At 52.1% G+C, this 14,191-nt stretch overlaps 4 protein-coding genes across 4 annotated transcripts; 1 reads left to right on the top strand and 3 right to left on the bottom strand.

Moving 5' to 3' along the window:
- Positions 1-98: 98 nt before the first annotated feature.
- On the top strand, positions 99-1,080 carry BDZ83DRAFT_365109 (vacuolar ATPase assembly integral membrane protein VMA21). The gene is made up of 3 exons (XM_060502608.1): positions 99-272; positions 333-546; positions 631-1,080. Exons 2-3 carry the CDS (start codon positions 342-344, stop codon positions 762-764), a joined length of 339 nt encoding a protein of 112 aa, XP_060364075.1. The 5' UTR covers positions 99-272; positions 333-341; the 3' UTR covers positions 765-1,080.
- A 316-nt stretch (positions 1,081-1,396) lies between these two features.
- Positions 1,397-2,840, bottom strand: BDZ83DRAFT_579630 (uncharacterized protein; the record flags this gene model as incomplete). The annotated part of the gene is made up of 4 exons (XM_060505264.1): positions 1,397-2,046; positions 2,100-2,276; positions 2,335-2,415; positions 2,471-2,840. The coding sequence occupies 4 exons, from the start codon at positions 2,838-2,840 to the stop codon at positions 1,397-1,399; spliced, it is 1,278 nt and encodes a 425-aa protein (XP_060364074.1).
- An 8,613-nt stretch (positions 2,841-11,453) lies between these two features.
- On the bottom strand, positions 11,454-12,625 carry BDZ83DRAFT_652584 (uncharacterized protein; the record flags this gene model as incomplete). The annotated part of the gene is made up of 2 exons (XM_060510537.1): positions 11,454-11,725; positions 11,788-12,625. 2 exons carry the CDS (start codon positions 12,623-12,625, stop codon positions 11,454-11,456), a joined length of 1,110 nt encoding a protein of 369 aa, XP_060364073.1.
- On the bottom strand, positions 12,300-13,800 carry BDZ83DRAFT_364980 (uncharacterized protein). The gene has a single exon (XM_060502607.1). It carries the CDS (start codon positions 13,634-13,636, stop codon positions 12,743-12,745), a length of 894 nt encoding a protein of 297 aa, XP_060364072.1. The 5' UTR covers positions 13,637-13,800; the 3' UTR covers positions 12,300-12,742.
- Positions 13,801-14,191: the final 391 nt, after the last annotated feature.

Below are 14,191 nucleotides of genomic sequence, written 5' to 3'. Positions count from 1 at the left end.
GGGAATCCAAAGAAACGCGCTTAGACGAATCCCCATAGCGCGTCCGCACGTGGTTGGCGTCATCAATTAAAACACCGTGCGGGCAATCGTCGCTTCGAACTGTAAGCGCTGTCTTTTGACCTCACGTCTCGTTTTGAGGGGAGCTATAGCAGCAAGGCTCAGTGAGCGGGACCATCAAACTCATAACCCCCAACCAACGTCCATCAACTCCGTGTCTTCCGTAACGTCCTCATTGACAACGAGTCTATTTCAACGTCGCATTTCAGCACCTTGTAAGTTTCCTGCCTCTTAGCACAAGCTACATAAGACCATACGCTTACACCTTGCTCAAGATACACCTCATGGCGACCCGACGCATCGTGGCCTCGGAGAAGACCATCCTCGAGAAGGATGATGTGGTTGGTTCGAGTCCCGCTGCTGGCGACAAGTCCAACATCACTCCAGCTGTACCAATGGACGTCATCTTGAAGCTTCTTGGATTCACGCTGGCCATGATTGTATTGCCCATCGGCACCTACTTTGCCACGGTCGACTTCCTTTTCAAGGGTGAGTAAGCTGCACTCGTGTTTCCGACTCGTTCCATGACACTGCCAACCACAACTGGGCACGCCCGATTAACATGATTACCAGGCAATTCGACATTTGCTGGCGCTCTTGCTGCTGTAATGGCCAACGTGGTATTGATCAGTTATGTTATCGTTGCCATGAAGGAGGATCAGAGCGACCAGCTGGAAGCGAAGAAGCAAGGAAAGAAAGACCGTTAAGAGTTGGGATGGGCAGTTAATCGATACCTTGGTGCCTGTGATGGCAGCCTGGAATGCATTTCACAGTTTCCGTAGGAATGAAAGTCGTGTCATACATCCCTCTCATCAGATGTGTTACGCCGTTGATGGCAACTTTATCTGTATTCAGATTGTATTTCATTGACTTGGTCTTTTTCTAAGACCTGACTTATATGGAAGCCACGTCAGCATTATAACGAAGCCCTATTAAAATTTCCAACGCCTGAACCGCCAAGTCATCCCCAAGCATTGTGAAACATTGTCAAGTCACCATCAAGCCTCTATGGCTGCCGCCTTTGCCCCCTCGCAATCGTTCACTGGATCCTGTGCATATACCTAGATCCAACAAGGTGTATTTCGTTGTTGTTTTTTTTTTAATCAGAAAATAGATAGCCATACCTCCCGGCTATACTCTCAAGTTAATGGCCCACCTCAAAGTAGGAACGGCCGTCTCGTCAGGGTAGAAAGGTACTCCGGCAACTCCAGACCAGCTACATTTTAGGTATAAGCCGATCTCTGCCCGAGAATACCATAACGCATCCAGAATCTAAGAAAATGGGGGGTATCGACAACGTCAAAACGAAAACCAGCTCATATCTCATGCCTTGTGTTGTTCAAGATGATTTGCTGAAGCGTTTAGAAAACCAGCTCTTTCTCTTGGCCGGCTCAGCAGGTCTAGGCTGCGCCTGTTGCTGCTGTTGCGGTGCGGAGGCGCCAACTGGTCTCCGAAGGACGTTTGCGCTCTGTTGCTGAGATACCTGAGCTCCATTGTTCACAGCTTGATAGGCGTGTCCTTTTCCATTCGGCGCACCATTATCAAACTTCAGAGCAGACGCCTGGTACCCTTGGTCCTGGCTGAAGCCAATGCCGTAATCGTTGGTGGGTTCAGGCCTACGGCCCTGGCCACCACGCTCAATGGAGCTGTTGTCGCTACTAGTCGGGTCGGTATGGTAGCCTGCGTGCTCTCCGGAGCTTCCACTTGCGGCGGCTGATGTGACAGTCTCGTACGAGCGGTCCTTGTTGGGAAGGGGATAAATGTTCTGATCACCGCGTGCGTAGCCGTTCATGTGGGGATCGGTTTGCGTCCTCGGAACTCTCTGTCGGTAGGGAATGTTGTTGCCGCCATTGTAATGTCCTCCGCCATTCTGGTATTGATCGTAGTAACTCTGTCTATTGGACCCCATCTCGATCTGGCCGCTTTCGGGGCGGAACGAGCCCGGTCGGCCGTTGTAGTAGCTGTCATGGGGATGGCGTCCTCCACTGGCTATATATTGGATTAGCACGTTGTGCAGACAGCCTCTGAGCAGATAAACTTACTGGCATAGTAACTGCTGCGTCTATTCCATGTTTGTACCGACTCTGTATCTGAGCGAATATAAGACTGTCGCCGGTCCCGGTCACGGTAGCCCCCATCAATGGCGGCCTCGAAACTGCGAATCGTGTCAAGGGGTCTTTCCCAACGGCTGCGTGTGGGATTAGATCGGTCGGGTTCGGCTGAGGAGCGTGGTTAGAATAAATCGACCAGGTTTAAGAATTCAGGGCTGGAGCATACCAATCGGGGCGCCGGTGGTGTCCTTGTGTTGAATAGCGCGCAAAGGAGCCAAGGAAGTCTTGGTCATTGCCTGGACGGCGGCTTTGGAAGCTGTTAGATACCTTACAGTAGACGTGACAGAAGTGTGGTAACATACAAGGTTCGGCCTCACTCATAGCGACGGTAGGATCAGCTTTGCTGTGCAATCTCTTTGCTTCCTTCTCTTCGGGTGTCTCGTGGAGGTCGATCTTGGGGTGACTGCCGGAGCTCTTGTGGGATTTGTTGGACTGGAAACTGAAGGTTCTCGGCCGGGACTTGGAGCGTCTGTGAGGAGGTTGATTCTGGGATTGGGACTGCGCCTGGGCGTTGGGAGGCGGTTGAACAGGCTGGGGCTGGTCGTAATGCTGCTGATAAGGCGGGAACTGGGACTGTTCGTTGTCGTATGAGTCGGGACCTTGTTGGTGATAGTGGTGATTCGGTTGCTGGTGCTGGGGAGGCAGCGCGGGAAGTGGATGGTGTTCAGCCATGACGGGCAACTGGGGAGGGTGCTACTTTTAATTGATCTGTCTCGCAAGCAGGCGGGTTCAGTGGGCGCGGACCTGGTCTCGGCGAGCAAGGTCGATGGATGGAGCTATTGCGTGCCTTATCGCGGGTCAGCAAGGGGAAGAGTGGGCGGGCGGTTCCCAGAGGTCGCTAGCGAGGCGGCCAAGGTTGCGTTTTCCAGGGGTGAGCGTGAGATGATGGAGCGCGGTGGAGCGTTAGAAGGGGCAGAACAGTGGAAGGGAAGGGGGTTTGGGGTGTGCGGTATGCCTGAGTGTGGTGTTTCTGCCGACTGCTGGGATTGAAAGTGGATGCAGAAACTAGCAGAGAATAGTGTACCCGTGGACCGGGCTGTTTCCAGTGTTCCACTTGTTGACGATGCGTGTTTGTATGAGAAGCAAATCTTCGGGGATGGAGAACAAGCAGGTCGAGAGCAGGATGAGGTGCTTGTGTGCTTGGGAGATGTCTTTTCTTTCTTTCTCAGATGCTGTCGCAAGGAGGCAGAAAAGCAGGGAACCGGGTGTCTCGAATGTGGCTGGGGGGGAGGTTGAGTCGACAACCTGGAAGGCACTTGACTTGGTATGAACGGCAACGGCAACAACTCCCAGCCGATGAAGCTGCCCAGGTGGACTGCGGTGTGGTTGTGGTGCCGAGCTGGAAGGAACGGCCAGGCAACCCGACGACAACGGCGATCCAATGAGACGGCGAAAAAAAAACCCAATGACAACGACAAACCCCAGCTGAGGGTACGGGAACGGGAACAGTTGCAGGTGCAGGTGCAGGTGTTGGTGCAATGGAAGGTGCTCACGGACAATTCAGTACGTACCTTGGTCTTTTTTTTTGGCCGATGTTTCGATACTTGGTACGGAGTACGTAGTAGATATTGCTGCAAGCTTGATGTACCTAGCTGCAACAGAAGCAAGAGGGAAAAAACGGGAGGGAGTCTGAGTCTGACTCTCGCGCTCTCTCAAGTCTCAACTCTCAGATGGATTTCTGATGGGATTGGGGGGCAACTTCGGGCGAGCGACGCCAGGATGTTTGCTGAAAATGCGCTAGGGCGATTTGAATTGGAGGCGTTACAGGGAAGGAGGGTGGCCGCAATGGGTTAAGCGCCACGTCTTTTTCGATGGGGTGGTCGGACGCTGGAGTCAGGTCCGGCGACGTAGGGGAAAAAGTGGTGACTGGGGGGCTGGGACGCTCAGGGACGCCGGGGCAAGCAAGTGCTGTCCTGGTGCTGTAAACCGGGTCTGCCCAGACGGCAAGCGCCTCCTGCTTGTTATTGAGTGTCTTGGTGATGTGATTCTGCCGTCAGGTTTCTTTTTCCGCCGGCTAATAAATCTCCTGCTTTTTGCTGCCAGCTTTTTCTGCCCAAGTTGAAGAATCGACGTGTGTTCCGATATCAAAGACCTTTCTGATGTTGCTTGGTCGGCTGTGGTTCTTGCCTTTTTGTGTGTTAGTTCTGTGGCTCTTTCCTTCTTTTTGAGTGTCACCGGCAGTTGCAGCAGGGTGCTGGAAAAACTGGCAGGGTCCCCATCGACCTGAGCCTTAGGTAAGAAGGTTTTTACTGACAAAAGTACGTACCCGTAGGTAGGTGTATCACGGGAGGGTCCTTCGAGGTCAATCAAGCAGCTGCTTCCGAATTTGACGTTCTGCAGCCTGCTTCGGACGTTTCGTAACGAAATATGAGTAAACTGGGTATTATGTTTGATATTGCCTGTTGATCGATGATCGAATGCGACGTAGTTGGCGCGTTTGCAGGCGGTTGGTGGTGGGCCCGGAAGGGCTAGGACGTGGAGGCCGTCGATCCTTCGCTTGATGTGCGTGGTGGAACTGGATGGGCAATGCTAATGGCGGTGCAGAGCAATGCGAAATGCTGTCGTTTCCGAATGGCCAATTTCGCCCCTGTCGTCGTCGTCGGTTTGTCTGTCTGGAGACTATCTGGCTGTGGCTGACGTCAAGCGGCGGTAATCCTCGCGTGTTTCAAAGCGCCTTCGCGTGGTAGCTTAAGGTACGGTATGGCGGGATACAGCGGTGTCTTTTTCCCCTTTCCTTTAATTTGCTTCTTTTTTTTCTTGTCTTTCTCGGCCCTTCCCTTTCGGCCCTTGGCCTAATGCGTCCTGGAATGCAATGAACTAGATGGAGAGAAATTGTCGTTTGGGGGATGCTTCTCAGCTCCTATGCTTCCTGGACCAATTTGTCCGGTCGGAGAACACGAATTTTGATCTTCGCTCCGCGTCGTGCGTTTTACGTGCTCGAGTCCGCGTTTCTACTCGCTGTTCCAATGTCAGCCAATCTGTGTTGCATCAATATGGACGATAGGGTCAGTGTCTTCTTCATCCCACGTCGCAGCGCCATGCATCGTGGCACGTCCTGGCGCCGCAGCAGACCGCTGCTTGCAGATGATGGGCGGCCACGGGGGCCCAAAAGAAATTTCTGCCTCTGTGCGTACCTGGTTCCCTTCAATGGCCCCTTGCTACTTTGAATATCCCGGACGTGGACGGGTCGCTTGTCGGATCTCTCCGAACAGTGAGGCTTTATCAAATTGCCTTATTATAGATGGTGCTCCGGAAATTGGAAGGGCGTCGATAGCGTCCAAAGCCAGGTCGACTCAATGACAACGACTGATTAGCGATAAAAGGTCGAGGTGTCAAGTGATAAGGTATAGCGAGATGCCGGTGTGCGTGGTCTTAGGCAGCGAGTGTAAAAAGGTGATTCACTGTAACCCTGCAGGTGTTGAGGCAACGAGGTGGATTAATACGTCGTCAAGTGTAGACGTGAGTGAATTGGGCGAGACCTTTTGGCGGTGCAACAAGGCCGAAAACATACAAATGAATAGAGTCCAACGCAAAAGCGTGGCGGGAGACCTAGGGTATCTATACGAGCCTCCAACTCAGACGGGCCAACGAAGAAAGAGCCGGCGACAGAGTGTGTGAGTGCGCGTGTGCGTGACTGGAGGGAAGACCAGCTGAACAAGGTGGTGTGCAGTGACAAGTCGATGATGATCTCGACGACTAAAACGTAAAGGTGTGGCCTGTCCTGGTCTGGCCTGTCACGACATGGCATGGCAATAATAAGAAGAAGAAGAAGAAGCTCCGGTGGTACCTATCGTACCTTATGGCCCTTCTCTCACGGATACCCGTAGCTTCCTGCCATCAGGTATCCGTACCTCAGGTACTTAGTAGGGAAGGTACTTCATAGTCGTACGAAGCTTTAGAGAAGGTCGGCGCCGATGGGTCCCGCACTTACTGGACGGTAAGGGAAGGAAAGAGTGAGGAAATTTTTTTGAGTTCGGGGATCTTTCTTTCCCAAGGTCCGTTTATGGCGTGGCCTCATGAAAATACCTAAGAAAGGTAGCCATGTACCTTTAGTACCGTACGTAGGTAGGCATACAGGGAATGCCTATCAAGGGATGCGGCCTAGCAACTAACACAACCACACAACGTACCTACGACACTCCCTTCTCAATGTTCTCTCCGAGCATGGGATAGAAGCTGTACTTCGAACAGATACACGGCTCCGTACAGCCCTGCCTGCCTCGGCCGCACCCTGTTCGCAAATGCCGAGCTTTCCATCGAATGACAGGTGACCGCGGGCAGCGATATCAAACCTTTCTGACCTGTCTTCCAGTTGACAAGGGGCCAGGATCTATGGAGTCAGAAGATGGCACCTAGAAAGATGGCCGGTATCGAGCACTGCTCGGATGCAATGCGCCAACGTCGCCAACATTCGAAAAAGTCCCTCCCCCGCCGTGCCGGTCTTGCTGGGAACACAGCAGCCCGCCTGGCACAAGTTGCAATTGCAACTGGCCGCGAATCGACGCAGAGGAAATCAAAGGCCTGGCCTTGCATTCCATCTCAAGTTCCAATCATTATTGCCCGCCTCTCGTCGACCTCCACCAGTCTTTTCCACCTTTGCCGTCTCACGCCCACCTCCCACAACCTGTCACAACCTCCCCAAGCACGTTCCTGGCCTGGAACTCGAGCTTGACATGTGTTGCCCTAAGACTCCAAACCGCGTGCGTGTACCTTTTAGGATCAGACGCAAGACAAGCACAGGTCAATCAACGGACTCTCAACCATTGGCAATAAGAGGGTTGCTCAGGTGGAGGGGAATTCCTCAAGCCCGCGCCATTACGCGTTTCGCCCCTCATCAACCATCCCACCCGTCCAACCCGTCCAACCCCAGCACAGTTACGAGGTTCCATCCAAGAAAACCTTAGCCTTAGTCCTGCAAGCTTGTAGACGGACGACAAGACCCGATCAGCCACCACTGCCACTGCGCCCAACCAGGATCGACACCCGGCCAGCCATTACTCTGCTGTCACTATTGAAGACAACCGCACACCTTCGACTACCTACGTAGCACGGTACACGGTATCTGTACCTACTGTACGCGCCTGTTTGGGACTTCGTACATGCAAATCAGCGAGGTCGCTACCAGCCGGGCACGACGGGCTTTCGTCATCCCCATTCCGCCGCTTTGTTTCTCTGGCTTTAAATCGATGCTACTACAAGCTCCCACCTTCGCCGTACGACATACACGGCCTTCCTTCCCACTGGCCAGCGATTTTGCTGAGCAAGATGCGGCCGCATGGGAGGCGTGCGTCGAGGAAGCGGAACAGTGGTTCAGTCTGAAACTTGACTGCCTCTCATCATTCAAGCAGGCAGTCAATCATGACTGCCCTTTCCGATCCCGAACGTCGATTCCCTCGGTCAGTACCTCATGTGGTTTGTCTGTCTCGCGGGAGCGGGACTGCGCTGCGACTCATGGAAATTCTGGCACAGCGCCTCAAACACAGTCAGACAGCATCTTTCATCTGATCCTCGATCCTCAAAAGCCATGAGGACCGAACAGCATCTCGACAATGGACCCTGAAGGCCGAGACACACAGTCACTTGGGTTGGACGCCAAAGGGCAGCGAGGATCATGCCCGTCCCACCGCCTCTTCCTCTTCAGTGCTCCACGTTGTCAACTTTTGCCCAGCCCGACCTTGGGGTGGGCCGTCACAGTACTGCGAGCCTGCAAGGTCCACTTACAACCGAGAGTCCGGAATATCAACTTGGCTGCCAGACTGCCGCATAAAGCGTTAGTCTTCAGCTCTAGTCGTCAACTCCCGCGGATTCCATATTGCATCGTTGTGCTGCGCCTCAATCACAGCTGCACACATGACGCGGATCGATGGCTTACGGTACGCGCACAACAGATACGTGGACGTGTGTACGAAGTACGGATACTCGACGGGGCCAAGTTGCCTCCACAAGGCCGTGAAGTCTTATCCGCTCACTCTTGTACAATCCGTGCCCCGTTCCACGACACCGCATACCAGCCTGTAAATCGGGTTTGATTCGCCTGCACTGAGTCTCACAATCAACGGTCAAGGGACCCCAATTGTATCTTTCTGGGAACTCTTCTATTCCTTTCAGATTTTTCTGTTCATCTCCAACGTTCTCTAATATCTTCTGCCTCCCCGTATCAAAAACGTTGCGCCTATCTTGGTGGAAGACTATGAAGGCACAAGGTTGCACCAGCTTTGTATTCCTTCAAACTGGCGCGGGGTTGCTACTTTCTTTCGATACCATGTCTGATATCTCCATGCTTGCCGGGTTAGCAATACCAGTACCAGCCTGCACTTGGGGTCGACAAGTCACACTCGCCTTTTACACACGCGCGCGCGCACACACACACACACACACACACACACCACCACCACCAGACGGTGACAAGCGCATCGAAGGAAGGAAGGGTCTTGGGGCCCGAGCTTTTGGGTAACTCTCTCCATGTTTCTACTGATCGGCCAACAGCCTTCCAATTTCACCGCAGAACACCTAGGTTTCCCCGTCAAACCTGAAATTAAAATAGAACAACGCTTGCCAGCCAGTCAGTGACGCTTGCTGGTTTTGCCTCGAAGCATTCTCTGATATCAAAATGCTTGGAACAGATACGTCAAGGAGGAGATTCATTACCCTATTCGTCTCATCCTAGTCACCTTGTATCTTCACGGATGTTGAGTAGTGTTGCGGCCTCGAAAACCGGAATCTACGATTGATACCATGCTCACGCCGACATCCTACACCAAATAACAGGAAAAGCAGAAAATAGACCAGAAGTCGAAGGCCAATGGCATTGCGCCGAGCTAAGACGGCCGGGGCTTCCGACGGCTGGTACGGTGAGAGTTTGTAACCCTCTCCAAGCTCGCGCAATCGAGCTACAAGACATGCCAGCAACTGCGTCTATGCTGCAGCTGGGCGGGCTTGAGCAACAGCCCCCTCCCACCATATGTGCGAGACCAATTGACTGGCCGCAGAATGCAGGCTCAGCCAGGTTCTATCAAGATCCCGTCGTTCTTGGAGGCGCAAGTTTGGTCTTTACTGCACGCTATTCAGACAAGGTCGGGACGGGTTTACTTCCGTTGCACACCACATCCCTGGCTCTGCACCCTCCTCGGCCTGGTTCGCACACCACGCCTATCGTGGATTTTGAAAGCCCCGATTGTTGGTCGGGAAATCCCTCCTCTCACTGCTGGGTAGGTTGTGTCCTTTCCCCATCTCCTCCCACCTCCATGATTCGACTCCATCGTCGCCCTGTCCTTGGCGTTTCGCCCAATCTCCAAACTTTCGCCTTGCCTGGGAATACTTTTCAGCGTGCCCGGTTATCAACTTGTCTTATCGCCCTCGTCGATAGCCATCCCCGCGCGAGTGTAACCTCGACGACTGTCAAGTGATTGAGTTTCCAGACTTCCCGAATCAACTTGTTGATGCCCGCGATCCCTCTCTCAGAATGGCACGCGCAAGGCACTGATCTCGATCATCCGAAGCCTCAATGGCGCAGGGCAGTGGAGGGCGGTAGTTGAGCCCCAACAGAGACTGGAAGTGGTTGCGTCCCCGAGTGGGGTGTGGAGGGACAAAGTGCCTGGGCAGAGAGAGACCGGGGGTTCCCACGGACAGAGCAGAAACCAAAACCTTGGCGTCCGACGTTTCCCAGATGGGCGGGCTGCTTCAGCCCGACGGGTCTTTTTTTTTTTTCTCAATCCCATCTGTTTAGTACTTTTCACTTTTTCTTCTTCTTTCTCTTTTCCTTCCATGACTTCTTCCTGAAACTCGGGGCTCTGTCAGTCGAAGCGCCGCTCAAAAAACATGGGACCGTCATCCTAGCAGACCGTTGGCCCTCAGATCGCGAGGCTGTCGCGGTCGGTCTCTTCTCTTTCCTCGCTCTTTGACTTTACACGATACCATTGTCGCGTACACATGAGTCCTTTTCTCCATCTTCTGCTGTTTGAGAAGACTTCAGACGATATCGGTCCTTCCGGGGTTGGCCCTATGTGGTTGTAATGACACAATCTCAGGGTTAACTTTCTGGCCCTTTCCCCTTTCCCGCAAATCGCCTTACTTTTTCCGGATCCTTGCCAAGAACTCTATAGTCGAGTGAATTGAGTTTTGATCTGATAGTAATTTTGACTTGATTCCCAAGGGGGAGCGGGGGAAAAGGGAGGTGACGGTGACCTGACTAGATGACTTCATTCTAACTTTGAAGCGTGCGTGTAAGTGTTAAAATTTTCTGCCCCTCGTCGGATCAGAGTGCTGCGGAAAAGGTTGATGGAAGTTAATTTCCTGTCTGTTGCTCCAGCCGGATTCACTGTCGAGAGTCTCGAAAATTGCGTGACCTCCTTTTTTTCCCCCCGTGAACGTCTCATAATGAGGTCTGATATGGGAGCCGAGGCATCTCTGGTAGGCAGGTAAATTAATTCAGATGAGCAGCTGCCGGTTTCCGATCACCGCGTACGTAGCTGGCTTGCTGCCTATGTGCAACTTCTGCCTGTAGAATTTCTGGTGCCTGCCCGTCTGTCTGCGCTCAAGAGCATTGCCTTCAAAGATATCATGAGTTGTAAATCAGTAAAGCAACTTTGGATGCTTCCTCTCTATGATAATCCCCGAACGTAACTCACCAAGCCTATTGCAGTTTATAGAGATTATATCTCGCGGTCAAGCCAAGATAAGGAGACACGCATTGTATATGATGGAGGCAGCTTGACATCTTGAAGACCTTTTCTTGATCAATCCTACAAGAATTTCACAGTCTGTAACAACATACCGGCAACTGAACTTGTGCCAAAGTACAAAGCATAATTCGTTCAAGTTATTTAGCACAACCGTAAAGCGTAGTATGTCATTTGACATAGTTGATGATAGTCATTCCATTCTTGTGACATGGAGTCATCACTGTATTGCCGGACTACCTTACATGGATGTATGATGGATGCATAGTCCAAGTCTTTTCCGAAACTCAGTTTCATTTCGCTTCGTCCGAGGAATTCCGATATTACAGACAAGAGCCACCAACTTCTAGAAACATTAGGAGAAGAACTATCAAAATCATGGGAAGAGTGAGAAAATCAATAGCATCACTTCTAGGTCAAAGTCACCATGTCCTGTATTCCACGATTGACCCCGTCTGACTCTTTGGCTCTTTGCTACGCGTCCACATGGCTTTGCCATGAGATTACTGTCGTAGTAAGGGTACTATCTGTTGGGGAGGGCTGTTAGTTGTTGTGGTATTTCTAGGGTTTCCAAGTCACTTTCGACAGACACACCTCGAATTGTTTCTCAAGTAGGAGGATCACCATGGAAGAACGGGCCACTCGCGGGGAACTGATCCCAACCATAAGCATCATCACTAGACGAAAACCCCCATTGCCCGTCCGTTTCCCCCATGGCCACTGAATAGTCGGCGATAAGCGGACCGTCGTCTACCATGACATGGTCGCTGGCGGCACCACTCATGACGGAAAGCAGGTCGCGAAAAGATTCGAATAAGGTCCTTTGACTTCTGCTTGGTGATGTGATAGCCGGCAACCTCCTAGAGGAAAATGCTGTTCCTGTAGATCCGCGTAAGTCTCTTATCTAGAGAAAGGCCTCGACATCTTTGGAACCGGATTACCTGGGCTACCATCCGAGGATGAATCCGAAACTTGCTCTCCCTCGGCACCTGAGCTGTGTTCCTCGATGAACCGATTGAAGAAGGTTTCCATGAACGTATTCAAACCGCTAATCATCTGTTCCCTGGCAATGCCCGGCATGCCATCAGCATGGTCGACAAGCATCTCCGCTTTGGTTTCCTGCCAGTAGTTTCGCATATTTGTTGCCACCTCACGGGTAGGGCTGTAAACATAGGGTGAGTCTGGTGGAGGTATACCGGGGAATACGATGGCCCAGACAGCGAACCACTGCTCCTTCACGGCGAGCTTGCGGTCTACCCTCTCCTTGAGCTCCTTCTGCTGGTCATGAGTGATGCCGTCGGGCGGTTGGTTGGCTCGCTTGCTGCAGTCTTGTTGTCTTGTGTGACACCTCTCCTCAGTCTGTGTCTCGAATTGTCGACCGCACCTAGAGCAGTAGTGAGGCTGCATGTGTTTCCGATACAGATGCTGCTTCACATCTCTGATCCTATTCAGCTGTAGTAAAGAGCACCGGTTGTGGGTACGTTTGTCTGCCTTGTAGAATGGACAGGCCAAGCTGAGACCATTATCATTCTTGTCAATCGTTGAACTTTGGATTCGCGATTTCTTCCTTCTGGACTCATCCGGGACTTCGTCGTCGTCACTATGATCCTGGCCATTGGTTTCATGCTGGCAAACGCCTCTTTTGCGATGACTTGGCGAGCTTCTGTTTCCACTCTGGCGTTCTGAGGGCTTTTCCTCGCTGGTTTCGCGACTATATTGGCATGTATTGCAGGTCGGGCCTGTCTTTGTTTCTTGTCGTGAAGGCGATGGGCAAGACATGTTTTCCATATCTGAGCCAAGTTTCCAGCGACCAGACCAGTTAAAAGGCTGAGCATCAGACTCAAGTAACCACTGCAGATAGAATACCAGGCCTCTGCAGGTTTCAAGAGACTTCGCTTAGAGCCATTGATATCCTGTCGACAATGTGCTCAAAGCCCTTCTTTGGAAGTCAGTCCTGTCTGCAACTTGAGAAAAGGCCAGGCTTATATCCCGATAATAATTCCGAGGTCTGGAAACGTGAAGCCTTCGGGTTCCGATGGGGATCGATGAAGAGGCATCTCGTCGCTTGATGACTATATCTCCCCCGGCCGAGTTCTCTTTGGGAACTCCAACGAAGGGGATGAGTGAGGTCTTCCGACCGGTCTTTCCGGGAACAAATCCAAGATTTCGATCCTGAACGACCAGGTAACGGCGCGTAATTCCAGGCTTTCCGCAAGACCTGATCTCTGGAGGAAAGGCACGCTGGCCCGTAGTTCTGGGGCGGGAGGCCCTCTGGGTAGAGTGCAGCCCACAATGGACAAACTCGAGGAAAGCTTCCGAGTGGAACACCGTGGCAGGAGGCAGCGCTTCCGTTGTATATCTGCCACAGTCAACCAAGCGTTCTGTTCGGAACCTGGGTTCATCAGAACGGGTTATTGACTGGAAGTTCGGTTGTGGTAATAGCCTGGTGCCGGACTTCTCGGAGTTTAGATGAGGTGCGTTGATCTGAAGGCGATCCGCACGGTCAATGTTATCATGGAACTTCGTAATCTTCTTGTCGTGTAACGTATCTCGCGATGGACGCGGAAGTTCTGCTTTTGGACGTATCAAATGATCCATTGGGCTTGTGTGGTTTTGGCCAGGGGTGACAGACCCAAGGTCGCCGAGCTGTCGACTAGCTGCTGCCAGTTTCGTTGCAGAATAACCTAAGAGCACTGCGTCCTGATGTTTGTTAGACGTAGCAGAGTTGGTAAGAACCAGAGTCGCTATTGAATTGGCCAAGGCAGGTGAACAGCTTTTGGTTGAGGGCATAGATCCCGGAAGTTGAGCGAAAGGTAATCCACGATGAGGTAAAAGTCCGAGGCAAACAGAAATGTCTTCTCATAGACTGGTATTATCCGCAGGGCAGCAGTAGATGTGGTACTTCTGGCTGATAATGCGTCCACGAATCGGTAGTCCTCGCCGACCAAAACCTGTGGGAGGTTTAGGGCCACGATGAATTCCACGGCGATTTGTCCGTTCAAAGTACAAATTAGCATGTAGGCAAGTCAACGGACTTGATGAGACCTGAAAAAGGGAGTCCACGATAGGATGAGTCCACGGTAGAAGGAATCCACGATAAGGGTAGTCCACGTTTGAGATTATCCAGACAGAATCCAAGTTTGGGAAATTCCAGGGCATCCAACGGTCATCCACGATTCCCTGTCCAGGGGCACAGGGTCCACGTATACGATCAGGCGTGTAGTGCCTGTAGTGAGTGTTCGTCGGCGGGTCTTTGGTGTTGCTGTCGTCGTCGTCGTCGTTACAGAGAAGGGCGTTGATCTATCGCAAGACATGAACATAGAAAGGATGGGAATAAGAAGTCAA

The sequence above is a fragment of the Colletotrichum acutatum genome (assembly GCF_030867785.1).
Source record: "Colletotrichum acutatum strain CBS 112980 chromosome Unknown BDZ83scaffold_57, whole genome shotgun sequence".
NCBI lineage: Eukaryota > Fungi > Ascomycota > Sordariomycetes > Glomerellales > Glomerellaceae > Colletotrichum > Colletotrichum acutatum.
The sequence above is the reverse complement of the archived record's forward strand: the minus strand, read 5'-3'. Positions and strand labels throughout refer to the sequence as shown.

Bases quoted from the DNA above. Each gene is read 5' to 3' on its own strand.
- BDZ83DRAFT_365109 (XM_060502608.1), top strand. From the start codon at position 342: ATGGCGACCCGACGCATCGTGGCCTCGGAGAAGACCATCCTCGAGAAG. The intron at 547-630 runs GTGAGTAAGCTG...CATGATTACCAG, and splicing joins GGTCGACTTCCTTTTCAAGG to GCAATTCGACATTTGCTGGC.
- BDZ83DRAFT_364980 (XM_060502607.1), bottom strand. From the start codon at position 13,636: ATGCCCTCAACCAAAAGCTGTTCACCTGCCTTGGCCAATTCAATAGCG.